The sequence below is a fragment of the Pelophylax lessonae genome (assembly GCF_965119305.1).
Source record: "Pelophylax lessonae genome assembly, chromosome: 2".
In the NCBI taxonomy this organism is placed as follows: domain Eukaryota; kingdom Metazoa; phylum Chordata; class Amphibia; order Anura; family Ranidae; genus Pelophylax; species Pelophylax lessonae.
This window is the reverse complement of record NC_138769.1, coordinates 73339905-73356067: the sequence shown is the minus strand read 5'-3', so window position 1 is coordinate 73356067 and position 16163 is coordinate 73339905. Positions and strand designations below refer to the sequence as shown.

Genomic DNA, 16163 nt, shown 5'->3' with positions numbered 1-16163 from the left:
GATGCATCCACCATTGGAGGAGACCGCAGCAGCTTGACCGTTAGCTTTTTCAGGGTATACATTTTTGACAACCTGTTTATACAGGCCTTTTTGACCCTTCTATTCTTCCTGGATTAACTCTTCCAGTTTTTCAGTGAAGGGAATTGAGTACTTTCTAACCTTGTGGAGTTTCCTCCACTTCACTCCAGGCAAGCGTGTCCTTAACTACCCTTGCAAAACGCTCTATTGGGCAATCTTCAAAGCCTGTGGCCCCTTACTGCCTTCTTCTTCCGACAAGCTTTCCAATTTGGACACCACCTACTGGCTCTGGTTGGAAGTGCTAGGCAATTCAGCCATCTATTAGGAAGTACAGGCTTCGTGTATCAACTTCTTGGCCGATTCTTTAATCAAGGTGGCTACTTTCCAGGCATCCCCTTTTTTGTCAGTTGTCACGTCCTCCAAAAGGAACTTGACATACTAGCTTGTCAGGCAATGACTTTCCCCCACAAATGCGAAACCATTAGGGCTGGTAACCTGTGGTGTTTGTAAATGGGGAGCAATAATAATGAAGGACGAGATTATGACCTTGATCAACGTTGCCTGGATGTATGCGCCTAAATGGTAAATGTTCTGGCTTTTAGAAAGCTCCCTCCATCTTGAGATCCTTGCAGGGCTATATCCTGCTTGTTCCAGGCAGACTTGACAAATTAGCTTGGCAACTATTAGGGCTTGTAGCCTGTGATGTTTGTAAACGGTGAGCAATGATAACGAGTGGCGAGATGATGACCTTGATCAACATTGCCAGGATGTCTGCTCTTAGATGGCCACTTGTCGTGACCTTTAGGGGGCTTCCTCCATCTTGAGGTCTTTACGGGGCTGGAGATTTTGGCTCTCTTTTTCTCAATCTTCACTACTTACCTAATCCCTATACCTTAAAAGCAATGGGTGGTCTGACTGAGCAGCGTCCCCGATAGAAACAGAGCAAAGCAGCAGGAAGAAAAGAAAAACAGCATGACACTGTGATACCAGAGCAAGCATTGAGAAGGGGATAGGAAGAGCCAAGGTGAAATGCCATAAGCAGCACAGTTATCCTAGAGCAACACTGAGAAGGAGAAAGCAAAAGCCCAGGTAAATGCTATAAAGAGCACAGTTATCCTAGAGCAACACTGAGAAAGAGATAGGAAAAGCTCAGGTGAATGCCATAAAAAGGGAAAACCAACCTGCAAACAATGACCACATAAGCATCCAGCATGCAAGAGTAGAGAGCCCCACCATGTGTTTCCCCAAAATGCCCTAAAACTATTTAAAACTACCACATTTTGCCATTAGTGATGATATCAAGTTCTGAGTATGCTCAGATTACATAGTTACATAGTTAGTCAGGTTGAAAAAAGACACAAGTCCATCTGGCTCAACCAGTAAAAAAAAAAACAAAAAAAAATAAACAGTAATGAAAACCCAACCATACAATTCCATATACACATTCCTATACCCGCAGTTGATTGCCATCTTGAAAAAGAGCTAGCCAGGAAACAGGCCACAGGAGCCAAATCACTTCCTGCCTTTCATGCTCAGAGTATAATTGCTCTGCTTCAGCCATCTTGGAAATGGCAAAAGCCCACAAAAAAAAGAGAAAAGAGGTGAAAAGCATATGGAAAGCAAAGGGAAAATGCTGTCATTTACGTCAAAGCTTGTTTAACCACTTGCCTTCTGTGCACTTAAACACCCTTCCCATCCAGGCCAATTTTCAGCTTTCAGCGCTGTCACACTTTGAATGACAATTGCGCGGTCATGCTACACTGTACCCATATGAAATTTTTATCATTTTTTTCACACAAATAGAGCTTTCTTTTGGTGGTATTTAATCATCTCTGGGTTTTTTATTTTTTACAAAAAAAAAGAATAAAGACAAAAAATTTTGAAAAAAAAAAAAAGTTTTTCTTATTTTCTGCGAGTAAATTTTGAAAATAAATTTTTCTCCTTCACTGATGTGCGCTGATGAGGCGGCACTGATGGGCACTGATGAGGTGGCACTGATGGGCACTGATGAGGTGGCACTTATGGGCACTGATGAGGTGGCACTTATGGGCACTGATGAGGAGGTACTAATATGCCGCACTGATGAGCACTGATAGGCGGCACTGATAGGCGGCACTGATAGGCGGCACTGATAGGCGGCACTGATGAGCACTGATAGGCGGCACTGCTGGGCACTGAGAGGTGGCACTGAGAGGTGGCACGCTGGGCACTGAGAGGCGGCACTGCTGGGCACTGAGAGGCGCCACTGACGGGCGTCACTGATGGGCACTGAGAGGCGGCACTGATGGGCACTGGCGGATGGCACTGATGGACACTGACGGGTGGCACTGATGAGCACTGATGGGCGGCACTGATGAGCACTGGTGGGCAGCACCATCAGTGCCCACACTCAGTGCCCATAGTGCTGCCAGTCAGTGCTCATCAGTGCCTAGATGAGCAGGCACTGATGGGCACTGACTGGCAGCACTATGGGCACTGATTGTGGGCACTGATGGGAGACACTGATGGCGGGCACTGTGGGCACTGTTGGGGGCAATGTGTGTATGTTTTTTTACCTTGCAGTAATCAGGGCACTGGTGATCAGTGCCCTGATTACATGTCTCTGTGTCCCCAGCGCTGTGAGGCTCCCCCTCCTTCCTCACACTGCAGGCTCCGTGTGAGGAAGGAGCGCCGGCGATGAGAGATGATCTCATATGTTTACATATGAGATCATCTCTCATTGGATGGTCCGATCACGTGGTGAATGGCCGCTGTGATTGGCCATTCACCACGATCTGTGATCGGCCGTGTCCAAGGGACACGGCCGACACAGATTCTCCCCGATGCGCGCTCGCGGGAGCGCGCGGGGAGCCTGCTTCTGGGAGGCCGTTTAAAAACGGCCTCCCGAAAATTCGAGTCGTATATTCGTATATAGGCTGTAGCGCGGATGGGATGTAGTTAAAGCCTTATTTGACAGGCCTGCTCTGCCAGAATGGGGCTCCAACCATATAGCTTGTGTAGAAAGTGTACAGGAAGGATTTCCGCTCTGGAGAGGCTTAACTATGCCCCAGACCACCAGAATGGGGTTCCAACCATATAGCTCATTTAGAGACTTTACAGGAAGGACTTCCACCCAGGATAGGCTAAACCTAGCTGGGATGACAAACGGTAAGGGATACCTCGCGACTCCAGTCCTGATCATGTGAGGACAAAAGGAGAATGCCGCGAGCCGGGTCTGTCTTTTATTTATAGTTAACCAGTCCTATTAGGTTGTGTGGGTGGAGCCACAAACCATTGTATGCTGCCATGATGCACCAGGAAAGTGTATCTAAAGCCAAAACTGAAATTTGCTCTGACTTCCTGTGTTTATAGAACAGGAAGTAAGGGTATTTCTCCTTTATGGGATACAATTAGCAAAAAAACAAAACAAAAAATGTTTGCCTTAGATATACTTTAATAGATCAAAATAGGTAATACCTTTTATTTTAAAAATATATTATTTTACTTAACAGTTTTACAATGTGAAAGCTTTTATTTTCTTGTTTATCTGGTCTTTTCTCTGGTCACAGAAAGTGTTTATTACATATGCCACCATGCAGATATTCACTATCATTCTGGTTCACGGACTTCTTATTATGCATTCATTTGAAACATCAAGTTAAAGTTGGTTTTTGAAAATATGTTTGATTTGCTACAAAAAGACAAGACTCTTCATGCATTTTAAACAACGTTAAGACATGAAAGTAGGCTTTCATCAACAGATCATTCTACTGGGGGAAGCGATCCTATGACATGCGAGGAGAAAAACTTCCAGCAGACAGACTTATAAATAGTTTTCCTCTTTAATTAGGAACTAATGTTATTCTCTTTCTTAAAATGATCAGACAGAGGCAATGTCAGCCTGTACATTAAGCGTGCCATTTTATGCAGTATTCACATATTCTTTAGGGCAGATTTAGGAAAGGCTGACTAAAATGTAATTATGTATTTTAAAGATGCTGCAAATTCAGTGATATCTGTCTGAATAAATGAATTATAATGTCCGATCCTATATGAACTGACACAGTTCTAGATTTGGCCATTGAAAGTAAATGGAGACTGGGCATTAGAATACTGTTCAATAGTTTTTACATTACTCAGAAATTACAGATATGTGCAAATGTGGCATCTCTGTGTGCATAGCATATACCCAGTCTCATGAAAACAATAACCTATCAAGTTTGACTATAGGTTGCCCTTTCTGCTTCTGAAGAGTCTGTTGTGGTATAATGTGTGCTGTGCCTCATATACATCTTGATTGATGCTAAATTCGGGGAGTGTTAGCAGGAGTAGATATCAATAAACTAATATACCTTGTGCCATTGAAAAAAAAACACTCTTTTTTGCACTCTTTTTCCAGTTTTAGTCAATCAGCCCCAGTGTGTAGAGACTAGTTCATAAATGAACCAATATGTTGTTGAGTAGTTCCCACAGCAGTAGCGTGTTGTGAAATGTTATGCGACTGAGGTGATATGGTGTGGATTGATCAACAGCTAACGGAACTTGGTATGGATTATTCCATAGTCAAATATTTCAAATGCTGTTCTTTTAACCACTTGCCGACTGCCCACAGTATATTTACTGGGGCAGTCAGCCCCTCACAGGCAGAGCGTCGCTAGCCTCTGAGCATCTGGGGAGCGAGCTCGCGCCGCCGAATGAGCGCTCCCACTCCCGCTCGGGCACGGACCCCCCCGCGCGTGTGCCCGGCGGACCCGATGTCCTGATGTTCCGGACCCTGATGTAAACAAGCCTCCTGTCATTCTCCCCTGTGTAAGAATGGTGATCATACGGTTCTACTATGTAGGACCGTTGATCACTGTTCCTACACCTCAAGCCACAGCCAATCACAGTTAGAAACACGCCCCTAGGGACACACACCACCCCTCCCTCTCAAAAAAAGTTAACCCCTTCACTGCCATTGTAATTTTACAGTAACAGTGCATATGTATAGCACTGATTACTGTAGTAATGTCACTGGTAACCCCAAAAGTGTCAAAAATGTCAGTCAAGGGTCCGATCTGTCTGCCCCAATGTTGCAGTCCCGCAAAAAAAATCGCAGACCGCTGCCATTACGCGTTAAAAAAAAAAAACAACAAAAATGACAAAAATCTTTCCCTTAGTTAGTAAACGCAATAACTTTTGCGCAAACCAATCAAAATACGCTTTTTGTGATTTTTTTTTTACCAAAAATATGTAGCAGAAAACAAATTGGCCTAAAATGTTAAAACATTTTCATTTTTAAATTTTTTAGGGGGGAATTTCATATAAAAAAATGTGAAAAATATTGTTATTTTTGCAAAATTGACGCTCTTTTTTTGTTTATAGCGCATGATCAAAACATCGCACAGGTGATCAAATACCACCAAAAGAAAGCTCTGTTTGTGGCAAAAAAAAGGACATCAAATTCGTTTAGGTACAGTGTCGCACTACCGCGCAATTGTCCGTTAAAATCACGCAGTGCCGAATCGGTAAATAGGCCCTGGTCAGGAAGGGGATAAAATCTTCCGGGGCTTAAGTGGTTAAAAAGCACTGCGCCTAGCATGAAACATGTCAATAGAACTTGTTCCTGTCATCTTTTAGAAATAGGGAGGAATATTTTTTGCATTGAGGCGTGTGGCACAATTGACAGCTAGGGCAATAAGATGTGGCAGTGGCAGGACAGTATAGATCAGCTATTAGTGGATAAAATATGGGATTGAGTAGACCATGGCAGACGCAACAAGCATTTGATACTGTGCCATTATGGAGTCCCACAACAGACCAGCGTGAATACATGAAAAACTGGAATCCCTGTTTCCCCACCTATATATGTTCTTCATAAGCTATCCCCTAAGTTTACCAATGCAAGCTAAACTGTGTTCTCTAAAAACTGTTGATGAGTATGAGACTACAGGGATGCCAGTTTCCATACATTATTATAAATTAATTCTCCAGCCCCCATCTCCATGCACAACTCATAGCCCAACTCATTCACATTCCTATTCCTTCTTCTACTGATGGACTTTTAAGGATACCAATCTCCTGTTGCAGAGTCTCTGTTTGTATGCATTCTTCAGAGCACAGCTTTTCATACACTACAGCTTGTGCCCAAAATATAACGTATCCTTAACCAAAGTAAAAAAAAAAAAACACTTCTAAGCAGAGCCAGCTCTTTAACACATAGGTTTGTTTTTTCTCCCCAAGCAGGATTTGGTATCACACTGACATGTCAGGTTTTCATTTCCTGTCTTCAGGGTTTTTGGTGATGCTCATTTTGCTGGCAGCAGGTAAATAGCAGGAACAGTGTTGACTACAAAGAACATGGGTGTTCTCAGTGTGCTTTCCTTCCAATAGATTTTCTCTTAAGATTAATGATAGAGAAGAAGACACATGAGTGATTTACTGCCCAGCACCTACACTCTCCTTTCCCATACATATTTGTAGGATATGTGTTATCTTCTTACTGCAGGTCGCAGAACACATTTCGACTTCTACTAAAAATGTTTCTTACATTCTCTATGAAACAGACTCTGTCACCAGGTATAACACCTATGTGATTAAGTGCCAATGGAAGCAACCTTCCCTGACCCATGCTGCATACTAGTTCCAGGGCAGTGGCTTAATGAAAAGATTTAGCTTTTCTGCCCCAGAAGGTACAAGGCTCATAAATCAGGGATTGGATGCTTCCATCAACATCTGATCACACATTTGTTGGGCTACTGAGACCCTGTTGAAATTAAGCTTGAAAAGGCAGATTTTACACTATTGGGTGTTCACTTCCCCGTGAGGTTCAGGGGAATTAAAAGGAAAAAAAATATTTCCCTAAAGCTGACTAGGTATTTGAAATGAATACATAGAAAGGTGAGAACGAATCTATTGCAAAGTGTTTCATTTGACATTTCAAATAGACAACCTTTAAAGCAAGTTGCATGAACAGTGATCCATAATTTTTCTCTTCTTTTATAAGATGAATAGTAGTCAGAGTGCATTTTATAGTGCACCTGTCATCTACATATTGTGGAAGCATTTGGTGTTTTAAGTCTATAAAAAATGCAGTTCATAAACTCCTAAATACTGCCGCTGACTTCACTGCAGCATAAGACTGGCTCCTGTAAAGTTCACAGCATAGGTAGACATAAGCATGCTGTCTTGATTCTATGTTGCATACTTTTTAAATAAATAGAAAAAAATCTGCTGCACGACCAGAAACTAACTCAAAAATCAGCTTTGAGCCATGGAGAGTAAAGTGAACTTTTCTCTAAAATTCAATAAAGTAAAATACCTGGTCATTACATTATTTATTGCTAGAGATTCTCAATCATTTACACTGCCGAGCTGGCCTTTGTAATAGAAATGGGATATTTATTATGTTGCTTAATGAAAGTTACAGTATATGGGACAGGGAAACTACTTCACATTACTATAATATTTTATTTAAATGATGTTTCATTTTCATTTTCACCAAAAGAGTTTATGAATCGACTGGCAAGATATCATCCATGGCCATTACAAAGCTAAAAGACAGCATTTTACATTTTTTTGTCATTGGATATTTATAGAGTTATAGATTCAAAAGAGAAGAATAAGCTATGATAAAACCAGAACAGTGCCGCCTCTGGCCAATTTTCCACAAAGTTTAGTAAATTGACCACTTTAAAATTCAGACACAAGTGTGTGACATCCTTGTAAAAGGGCTCAACAGAGGACTCTTGCCACATGGAGCTTCTAGAGATAGAAATTCAAAGGGTAACTTACCAGTGTCCATAAAATACTAAAAATATTAGTCCTGGTGGACTGGTCCAGTAGAACTAGAGGAAAACAGCTGAGTACTGTAAAATATCAGATGAGTACTGAAAAATATCAGTCTGCGCTATTTCCTGTATCAGCTATGAAAGCTTCTTATGTTGCTTGCCTGGTTATTGGACAAATAATGCACCTTGTGATTATGGTGATTCATTGTTCAGTGAGCAGGCATTGATAAAGGAAGCCGCAAAGCTGCAATTGTTAAGAGTGAGAGGTGTTACATGCCTGGCTGTGCAGTGTGGCAGAGGCATATAAATCACATAGCTAAAGGAATGAAATAAAACCCAGTTTACGCTGGAGTTCCATTTTACATTTTTAATACATTATAGATGTAGCAATCTTATTATATAGTAAAAATGATTGATGCTTAAGGGAAAAGTTAGCTTGAGTATTTACCATAAGCCCTGAAAAAAAAAGAACAGCATATTGGAATACTATAAAAATGATAATGTAACAATTAGTCCTTTCTGTAACACTTTTTGTGCAGTGGATCCAGCAGTACAAGTTCATCAACCAAATACGAGATTAGCATAAAAAGACATGTAAATGAATTGATGGCCAATAGGGATGATCGAACGGTTCAGGTCGACCATCGGTTCGACCCGAACATTGACTGCTCGAAATTCGGCCGGATTCCAAACTTTTGGTGGAAAAAGTTCGGAATTCGACAACCAGAACCGACCAAAATGCAATGGGACAGGAACTGGGCTTTAAAAGCCCGTGATTGGACCAGAAACATTAGTAAAAGCCAATTGAGGGGGCAGGAGGATGCTAGGAATGTGATTGGAGTGACTAGGGGGTCCAGAGGCCAATCAGTATAAAACATAGCCCCGCCAAATCTCTAGCACTGTAATACAGGGGCTGTGGAAGAGAGTGGAAGCAGTTCTGTTACTTTTGCTTCAAAAGTGTCATTTACCAATTATTAGTGTGATGAAAGGGATATCTAGTTTAGTTAGGGTACTATATACCACTATAGTTAGATTCAATAATCTAGTTTCTGTAGGGAAAGTGTTAAGTGTCAGGGTGACCGTAGTGTAGTGTAGGGTGAACTGACTCTGACTACTATGGCAGGGTGACCAAACTCTTCCATGTCAGGGTGACCACCATAGAAAAAAGATTGTTTGTCTTAGAATTGCAGTAGAGCTACTTTCACACCTGGGCGTTTTTGTTGCAGGCGTTTATTGGGCTTTGAAATTATGCTAATGAAATTATTTGCAGGGATGTGGCTCCGCTCCTATCACACCTATATGTGTGTATGTGTATATATACATATATGTGTGTGTGTATAAATACCCCTATACAGAAGTTCAGATGTTATGCCTGCCTCCAAAGAGGCCCAAAAAAACACCTGCAAAAACACACCTGGGCGTTTTTGTTGCAGGTGTTTTTTTTGGGCATTTTTTGGGCGTCTTTGGAGGCAGGCATAACATCTGAACTTCTGTATAGGGGTATATATACACACACACATATATGTATATATACACATACACACATATATACACATATAGGTGTGATAGGAGCGGAGCCACATCCCTGCAAATAATTTCATTAGCGCAGGCATAGGGTTCTGCTACTTTCACACCTATATGTGTGTATGTGTATATATACATATATGTGTGTGTGTATATATACCCCTACACAGAAGTTCAGGTGTCATGCCTGCCTCCAAAGACGTCCACAAAAAAGCCCAATAAACGCCTGCAACAAAAACGCCCAGGTGTGAAAGTAACGGAGCCCTATCCCTGCTCTACTGCAATTCTAAAACAAACAATCTTTTTTTTTTTCTGGTTCTGGACATGCTACAGAGCTGAAACTTCACAGGTACACTTTTTAGACCCCCCCCCCCCCAGACACTAAATCCAAAGAAATCTCATTTTTTTTTTCAATAATTTTTTCAATAATTGGCTCTCGATCAAAAACGACAATTTTTAAGAACTTTTTTTGTGTGATTAATAGTCCCTGGGGCATGACCCAGAACCCTAGGCACTTTTTAGGGGCATTTATTGGGTTTTAGGTCTTCAAAATTGTGTTTTTTGAGTTTGGGTCCCATTGATTTCAATGGGGTTCTGGAATCCGGACCCGAACTTTTGGGAAGTTCGGGTGTTCTGGTCAAACCGAACTTTTCAAAAGTTCGATCATCCCTAATGACCAAACTTAAATTAATTTTGCTGCAGATAATGTAGTAGATAGACACTAGATGCCACACTATACTTATAGTTTAATGCTAATTCTTATCTGTTTTATTCAAAATGTATTTCTCAGCAAATTTATAAATTATCTAGTTTATATACCTATTATATAGTTTATATACCTGCAGGTATGTTTTTTACATGCATAATGTTTTGCTGGATAGCAAAACTATCTAAGCACACTGTAACATTGATTTCTTGGAATGAACATTGGCTGTTGGAATTTGAATTGTTTTTCTCTATCGCTCAGAACCAATAAACCATTCTTTTGAGGCCTAATTCTTTTAGTATCTAATTATATGTTATCTGTGAGTAAATGATTTGGTATTATTTTATATTATAATAGCTACACTCTTTCTAAGAACACAGATAATTGGACTCTGCACTGTGTAACAATAAATCATGTTCTATGCCTGAAACTGTGATTCTGACATGTTGGCATAGTGACCAGCTAAATATTATCTCCCACTTTTAGATCATTTCAGGATATATTTGCATATAAAGATGTGGCCACAAGTCTAGGCATCCCTCTCGAAAATGCATATTTTTTTGATATTCTTAGAGTAAAACAAATGTGGTACTAAGTTTGCAAACAGCAAAAATTTACTTTGTTAATATTACCAAAAAAAGTATTGTATATATAGCAAGGATCATAAGTGTTGCATACTTACTCTCCCCTACCACCGTGATAAACCTTCCACAGTAGAGCACTGGGTGCCTGAGCAATCAATCACCAGACTCAGGAACCATCCTTTGGTGCCACGGGAAACACTTTAAATCCTATGTAACTCAGGATTTATTGTGTCTACATCATACAAATAATGGAGCTACAGTAAGTGTAATGTCATCTGTAGTAAATATGGGACAAATATCCTAGCATCCAGCCATTTGAAGGCCCTTAATGACCCTAATACCAAAACCAACTAGTCAGTTATTTGCAAAATAGCATTGTCTAAGGTGTGCAAGTATTCTTACTGCTAGTATCTCCTTAAACTATAATTGTTTAGTTTTGATGTGATGTCTTTAAACTACCTTGTCATGAGAAAATGGGAGCTGCCAGTAAAAGGATCTCTTTCTAAAAATGCTTGTTGACTGGCTGCTTTGCTGATCCATTAGCTTTATTACTTTCCTAGCCACTGTCCCCTGTTAATCTAATTATCTTGATAAAATGGAAGTTTAGGGTCAGACTATTAGGTTGCAATGAAAAGCATCAATGATTATCCAACTGTATGAGACCAGGAAGGACAGAAGACCTATTCTGGACAATTGTCAGTGACTTATAGGGGTTGACCTACTAAAGGCAAATAGGCTTCTTGTATTGCAAGGGACACATCACTTGGTAGTGAGGTGAAGCTCTGTTGACTTCCATCATCCAATCATGTAAAAGAAAAAAACATTTTTTTTTCTTTTCCTTGAATGACCTATTGCCTTTAGTAAATCAACCCCATAGCATTGAAGGCTTAATTTAGGACATGCCTTACGAGGATGAAGCATGTCCTGTCCCAAGGACTAAATATAGAACTTCTACACAAATTTGGATGGCTCCCTTCTAATGGCAAATAGGCAATCTGCATTGATCAATAAAAATATTATTAGGGATAACATAGGGTACTGATATCTGCTTTTGGCTAGGACAGAGAATGTAAAACAGATGTATATCTGATATTGTTAATATATGTATATGTTTTTTTCTTGACATTGAAATGTGCTCAGCAGATATACCTATGTAGAACTCACTAGACCCCTGCCTTTATTTTTAGGTTCTATGGTAAATGGATGGGGGTCTGCATCTGATGAGGATCGAATCTTTTCTAGTAGATCTAGTGTAGTTAGCTCTTCTGATGACTCGATATTTACGAGCGGCAACTTTGCACAGTCACTGGTTGCAGCAGCAGATAAAGCTGGTTTTACACTCAATGGAACCAGCCTGTCCAGAGCAGGTTGGTAGCTTCAATCTGGTGCCTCTGGCATGAGGGATGGCTTTGCTCTTCTCAAGCTTTCTTTCCTTTCCATTAAAGCGTGTCATGTGTTTAGCCTAACCTAACTTGCATGGCATTTGGTGGATGGAAACTTACATCTTGCGCAGTCATGTGTTTCCTGGGTGCCCATGAACAACTGATTCTTTATATTTGGATGTATTTTATCTTACTATGCCTTCATCATTGTCATTGAATTGTTAATCACTTTATTATGAATTATGCAATGTTTCTCTTCTTTTGCATATAATATATTATGTATATAAATATCAGCATATAGGAAATTTTAAAAATAATAGTTAGCTTTTTTTCCTTTTCCCTTAACCAAAGATACACAGATTATGAAGGCAAACATATCTTTTGAAACATAAACAAAAAGTAGACACGGGTGCCTGCACCTATTTCAGGCTCACTGGAATCATAGTTTGTCCACTATGCATGACAACCAAAGGTTAGGAAAGAAAAATCTATTTTAAAGCTAGGCCTGAGTATTTTGCAACAGTATCTGAATTAGATTTGAGCCAATCAAATCTGCATTTTAAAAATATTACATTCGCCTTTCATGACCTGCTAAATTTTGGAAAAGTGCAGCAACTAATTTTAAAATGTTTTTTCTATTTTCGGTTAAAGTCAGATATGGCTGATTACAAACAAACAAAGTGCATTGCCCTTCTTTGTGCACCTTGCTGCAAAGCCAGTTATAGATTGGGGTGGTTTTGTAAAGCAGGATTGATTAACGATTTTTTTCCCAAAACCATGTCAGGAAGGTTTTCCTTAAACTTTTGCTTTTTTTTTTTTTTACCATCAAGAGTTCTTTATATTTTTTTTATGAAGAAATCCCTGGAGAGTGTGGGGCATATATGTTATCGTGCATCCTTGACTAGTTGGGACTAGAAGCCTGATTGTCTGCCTGTTCTGGGGAGGTCACTCCACCAGGATCCAAGACAATATAAAGATCTACAAAGCACATGGCTAGGCCTCATTCTAACCAAAACAGAGAAATCTGTTTAGCAGGGCAAACATTTGACAATTTGCACAGTACATTCATCTATAGCAACCAGACAGATTTCCAATTTACTAATCTCAGATTATAAGGGAAAATATACATCATAATTTGTTCCTATGGGCTACTTGATATTGCACTTCAGAAAATCCCAATGACCTTTATTTAATAACACAGTGAGCAAGATACAAAGTACAGTAACCCACAGCAAATCATCTAAAATCAAATTTTTTGACTAAGAGTTGTAAGCTGAAATCTAGTTTCTGCTGCTAACAGATGAACTTACCTTCTATATTAAAGTGTTTGTGTCTTGTAACCCTGGGCAGTACAGAGCAATTCAAACACAGATAGATGTTTTCTCCTTTAAAGTTTGATGCTGCTTTAAAGTTTTGTGTAGGTATTAGATATTACTTGAACCAGACAACATTTAATGCACCTGTGGATCACACTGCACTATAATAACCCGTTCCTCAAATGTCCACACCATGTAGCACCACCAAAGCGAAATCTAGAATATATTGACAAATGATACTGAGTTGTTCATACTGAGATACGTATCTTTGGGAATTCAGTGAATATCCATTAATTTGTTTATGAATATTTGAAGTGAGGTTTGTAGGAGTTTTCAAACCCAGTGCAGCCCCTACTCTACTGGCTAATGGCCTGTGTAAATGGTTTTATATTCCTATACAAGCCTAAGTTTATGCAAAACCCACTTGAAGCAGGTCAAATACAGGTCAGAAGGATTTCAATTTCTGGTCAAATGCACCAGTCAATTAATTCTGAATGATGACAAAGAAGGGCCTCAAACCAATGGCATCCACACAGGCCCTTAATCTGTTTGTATAGCTGTATTCAAGAGCACAATGGGTATGCTAAAAAAAAAAAAAAAAAAAAAACCCTTTAGAAAAGATAAAGATCTGTTAGTGTGGTCATAATTCTTTGTTATTTTCTTTTTTAGGCAAAATGCAGTCATTTTCTCAAAAGCCCAGACCAGCCAGTCCATTCTCTTCAGAGAGTAATTCTTCCGCTATGAATCCTAGCCAAAGGCCACGGCCTACTAAAAAACACAAGGGAGGCCGCATTGACCAGCCATCCTCTCTTCGCAGGGAAGGAATTGCAGATGGTAAGCTAATCTGCATCATTTTGATTTTCAGGGTTTTAAAAAAAAACAATTCAGAAAACCATGGAACTCATTGTGTACGGACTGTTTCATTTAAAGTATTTTAAAGTGGGTATGGCTTGATGTAGAATTGATGAAGGGTGACAGCCCTAAAACATCATGCTACACTCATTATATAACACTACAATTTATGAGATACTTTCTTTCAAGTTAAACTGAAGTGGATTGAACATTCTTAACCAAAACTTTATGAAAATGAAAGAGAAATATCTTAAGTTTTTTCATGTATTGGTCAAATACATTTTTGTGATCTACTATACTATATGGGAAAATGTTACCATCTTTCCAAATAAAAGATCAAGAGAGTACTTTATCGCATTTAAGGTAGGTCACAAATGGTGCAATGCAATGTTTTTGAACTCTGCAGGATTCCTAATCAATGCTATTGTGACAAAATCGAGTCTGTGTTAAAATATTGCATTGTTTTATGTGTGACCTACTGTATTTATGATAGAATAAAGTACTCATATGGTTTATTAAAATTTCCACAAACATTTTAGGTACGATCCTGTATGGTGTGCTGTATGTAACTATGGCTACTTCTTAATGTTCTACTTTCCTCATTTGGTTAAAAGTTTTTATACATAAAAGTTTCTATATTGGCATGTATGCTCTTGTAATCTCATACTCATGGTCTTGGAAATGTATATATCAAATAATTAAACTTTAAGGCCTCATGCACACTAGATGTTATCAAAATGTCAGTAGAAAGCTGTAGCTGTAGAAGGAGTTTTTCAGCTTTTGTGCAGTAGCGCTTTTCAGTGTTTTTTAGCTTTTTTTAGCTGTAGCGTTTTTTTTAGCAAAACTATATTCCCACAAAATCTTATGGCTCAAAAACGCCTCTTAAAACCCTCTAGTTCTGGGTTATTTTTTTCAGCCAGAAAACGCCCCTGCCAAAAACTGCTGATAACAGCGGATGTGTGCATGGACACATAGAATAACATGCTGGGGAGTTTACTGGCTGTAGAAAAAAAATATCTGACGCCAAAAACAGTAGCTGTAAAAACATCCAGTACGCATGAGGCCTAAATGTTAGAGTTCTGCCTAAGCACGTACACTGCATAAATTAACCATAAAAGCCTTTTCTCTGCTCTTCTCAAAATTTTGGATTCACATGACTACTGCAGCCTGACTTTCCCTTACGTCGTGGCTAGGGTCCACTAACTGTTATGTACCAGTCAAATGAGCACAACTGATCCCTGATACAGTGTTATTAGACAATAGATTGGCAGGGCTAAGGCCAAAATGTTAGGAAAAGTTAGGTCACAATAAGGTAAACCAAATGAAAGAGAGACAGATGCATCTAATAAAAGTTGTTGCAAGAAATGTGTAGTATCTGCTCTTAGAACTTTCACTTTTATTATTTTCCAAGCAATAGGGGCCTATCCAAGATGTTCTGTCTTCACACTATGTGACTAAACATTTTAGCAATCTGGGATTATTTCTTTGAGTATTGATGGATATGTTCCTCTTAAACTGTTAGAACTTTTATCCAGCATCACAGCACATCTATATTTTTTTGTCATTCCTGCCTTTTTTTTTCGCTTTCCTGTTTAGATCTGCCACCGCCACCAGAGCCTCCACCTTGCCAGAGTTTAAGGCAGCAACTGCCCAGTCAACGTCCACCAGAGAGGAAAGGCAGTTCCCTCGAGAGGCACACGTCAAATATGGACGACACAAAGACTTCTCTGGAACGGCATGGCAGAACTTCCTTAGAACGGCAGAGACAAACACAGGAATGGCTTGGTTCCACAGATCGGCAAAATAAACAGGCATTTGGATCAGGTAAAATAACATTAGTGGATTTTGACAACTGTTATAACAGAACAATTAGACACATTTTAGGGTAGGTATAGCATGTAAGCACCTTGAAACTTTTTAAAAAGGGTATACGTTTTCATCCCTATTGAGAGTTAGTTAGGTTGTTTTGTTTTCACTGGGTTTGCATGTGTGAAGTGGTGAAGTAGGTGAGCTATACAAATACTCCCAAACGA

The 16163-nt window shown here is 39.5% G+C and overlaps 1 protein-coding gene across 11 annotated transcripts in view; it reads left to right on the top strand.

Moving 5' to 3' along the window:
* The window catches only part of ROBO2 (roundabout guidance receptor 2), a 1381003-nt gene that overhangs the window by 1345744 nt on the left and 19096 nt on the right, over positions 1 to 16163 (top strand). For 7 of the 11 annotated variants that reach the window (XM_082246200.1, XM_082246196.1, XM_082246202.1 and 4 more), the window contains 3 exons: positions 11768 to 11947; positions 13948 to 14112; positions 15727 to 15954. In XM_082246200.1, the coding sequence (XP_082102326.1) occupies positions 11768 to 11947; positions 13948 to 14112; positions 15727 to 15954 (573 nt within the window). The remainder of the gene's footprint in view (positions 1 to 11767; positions 11948 to 13947; positions 14113 to 15726; positions 15955 to 16163) is intronic. The other 4 variants (XM_082246195.1, XM_082246201.1, XM_082246203.1 and 1 more) reach the window with 1 other exon arrangement.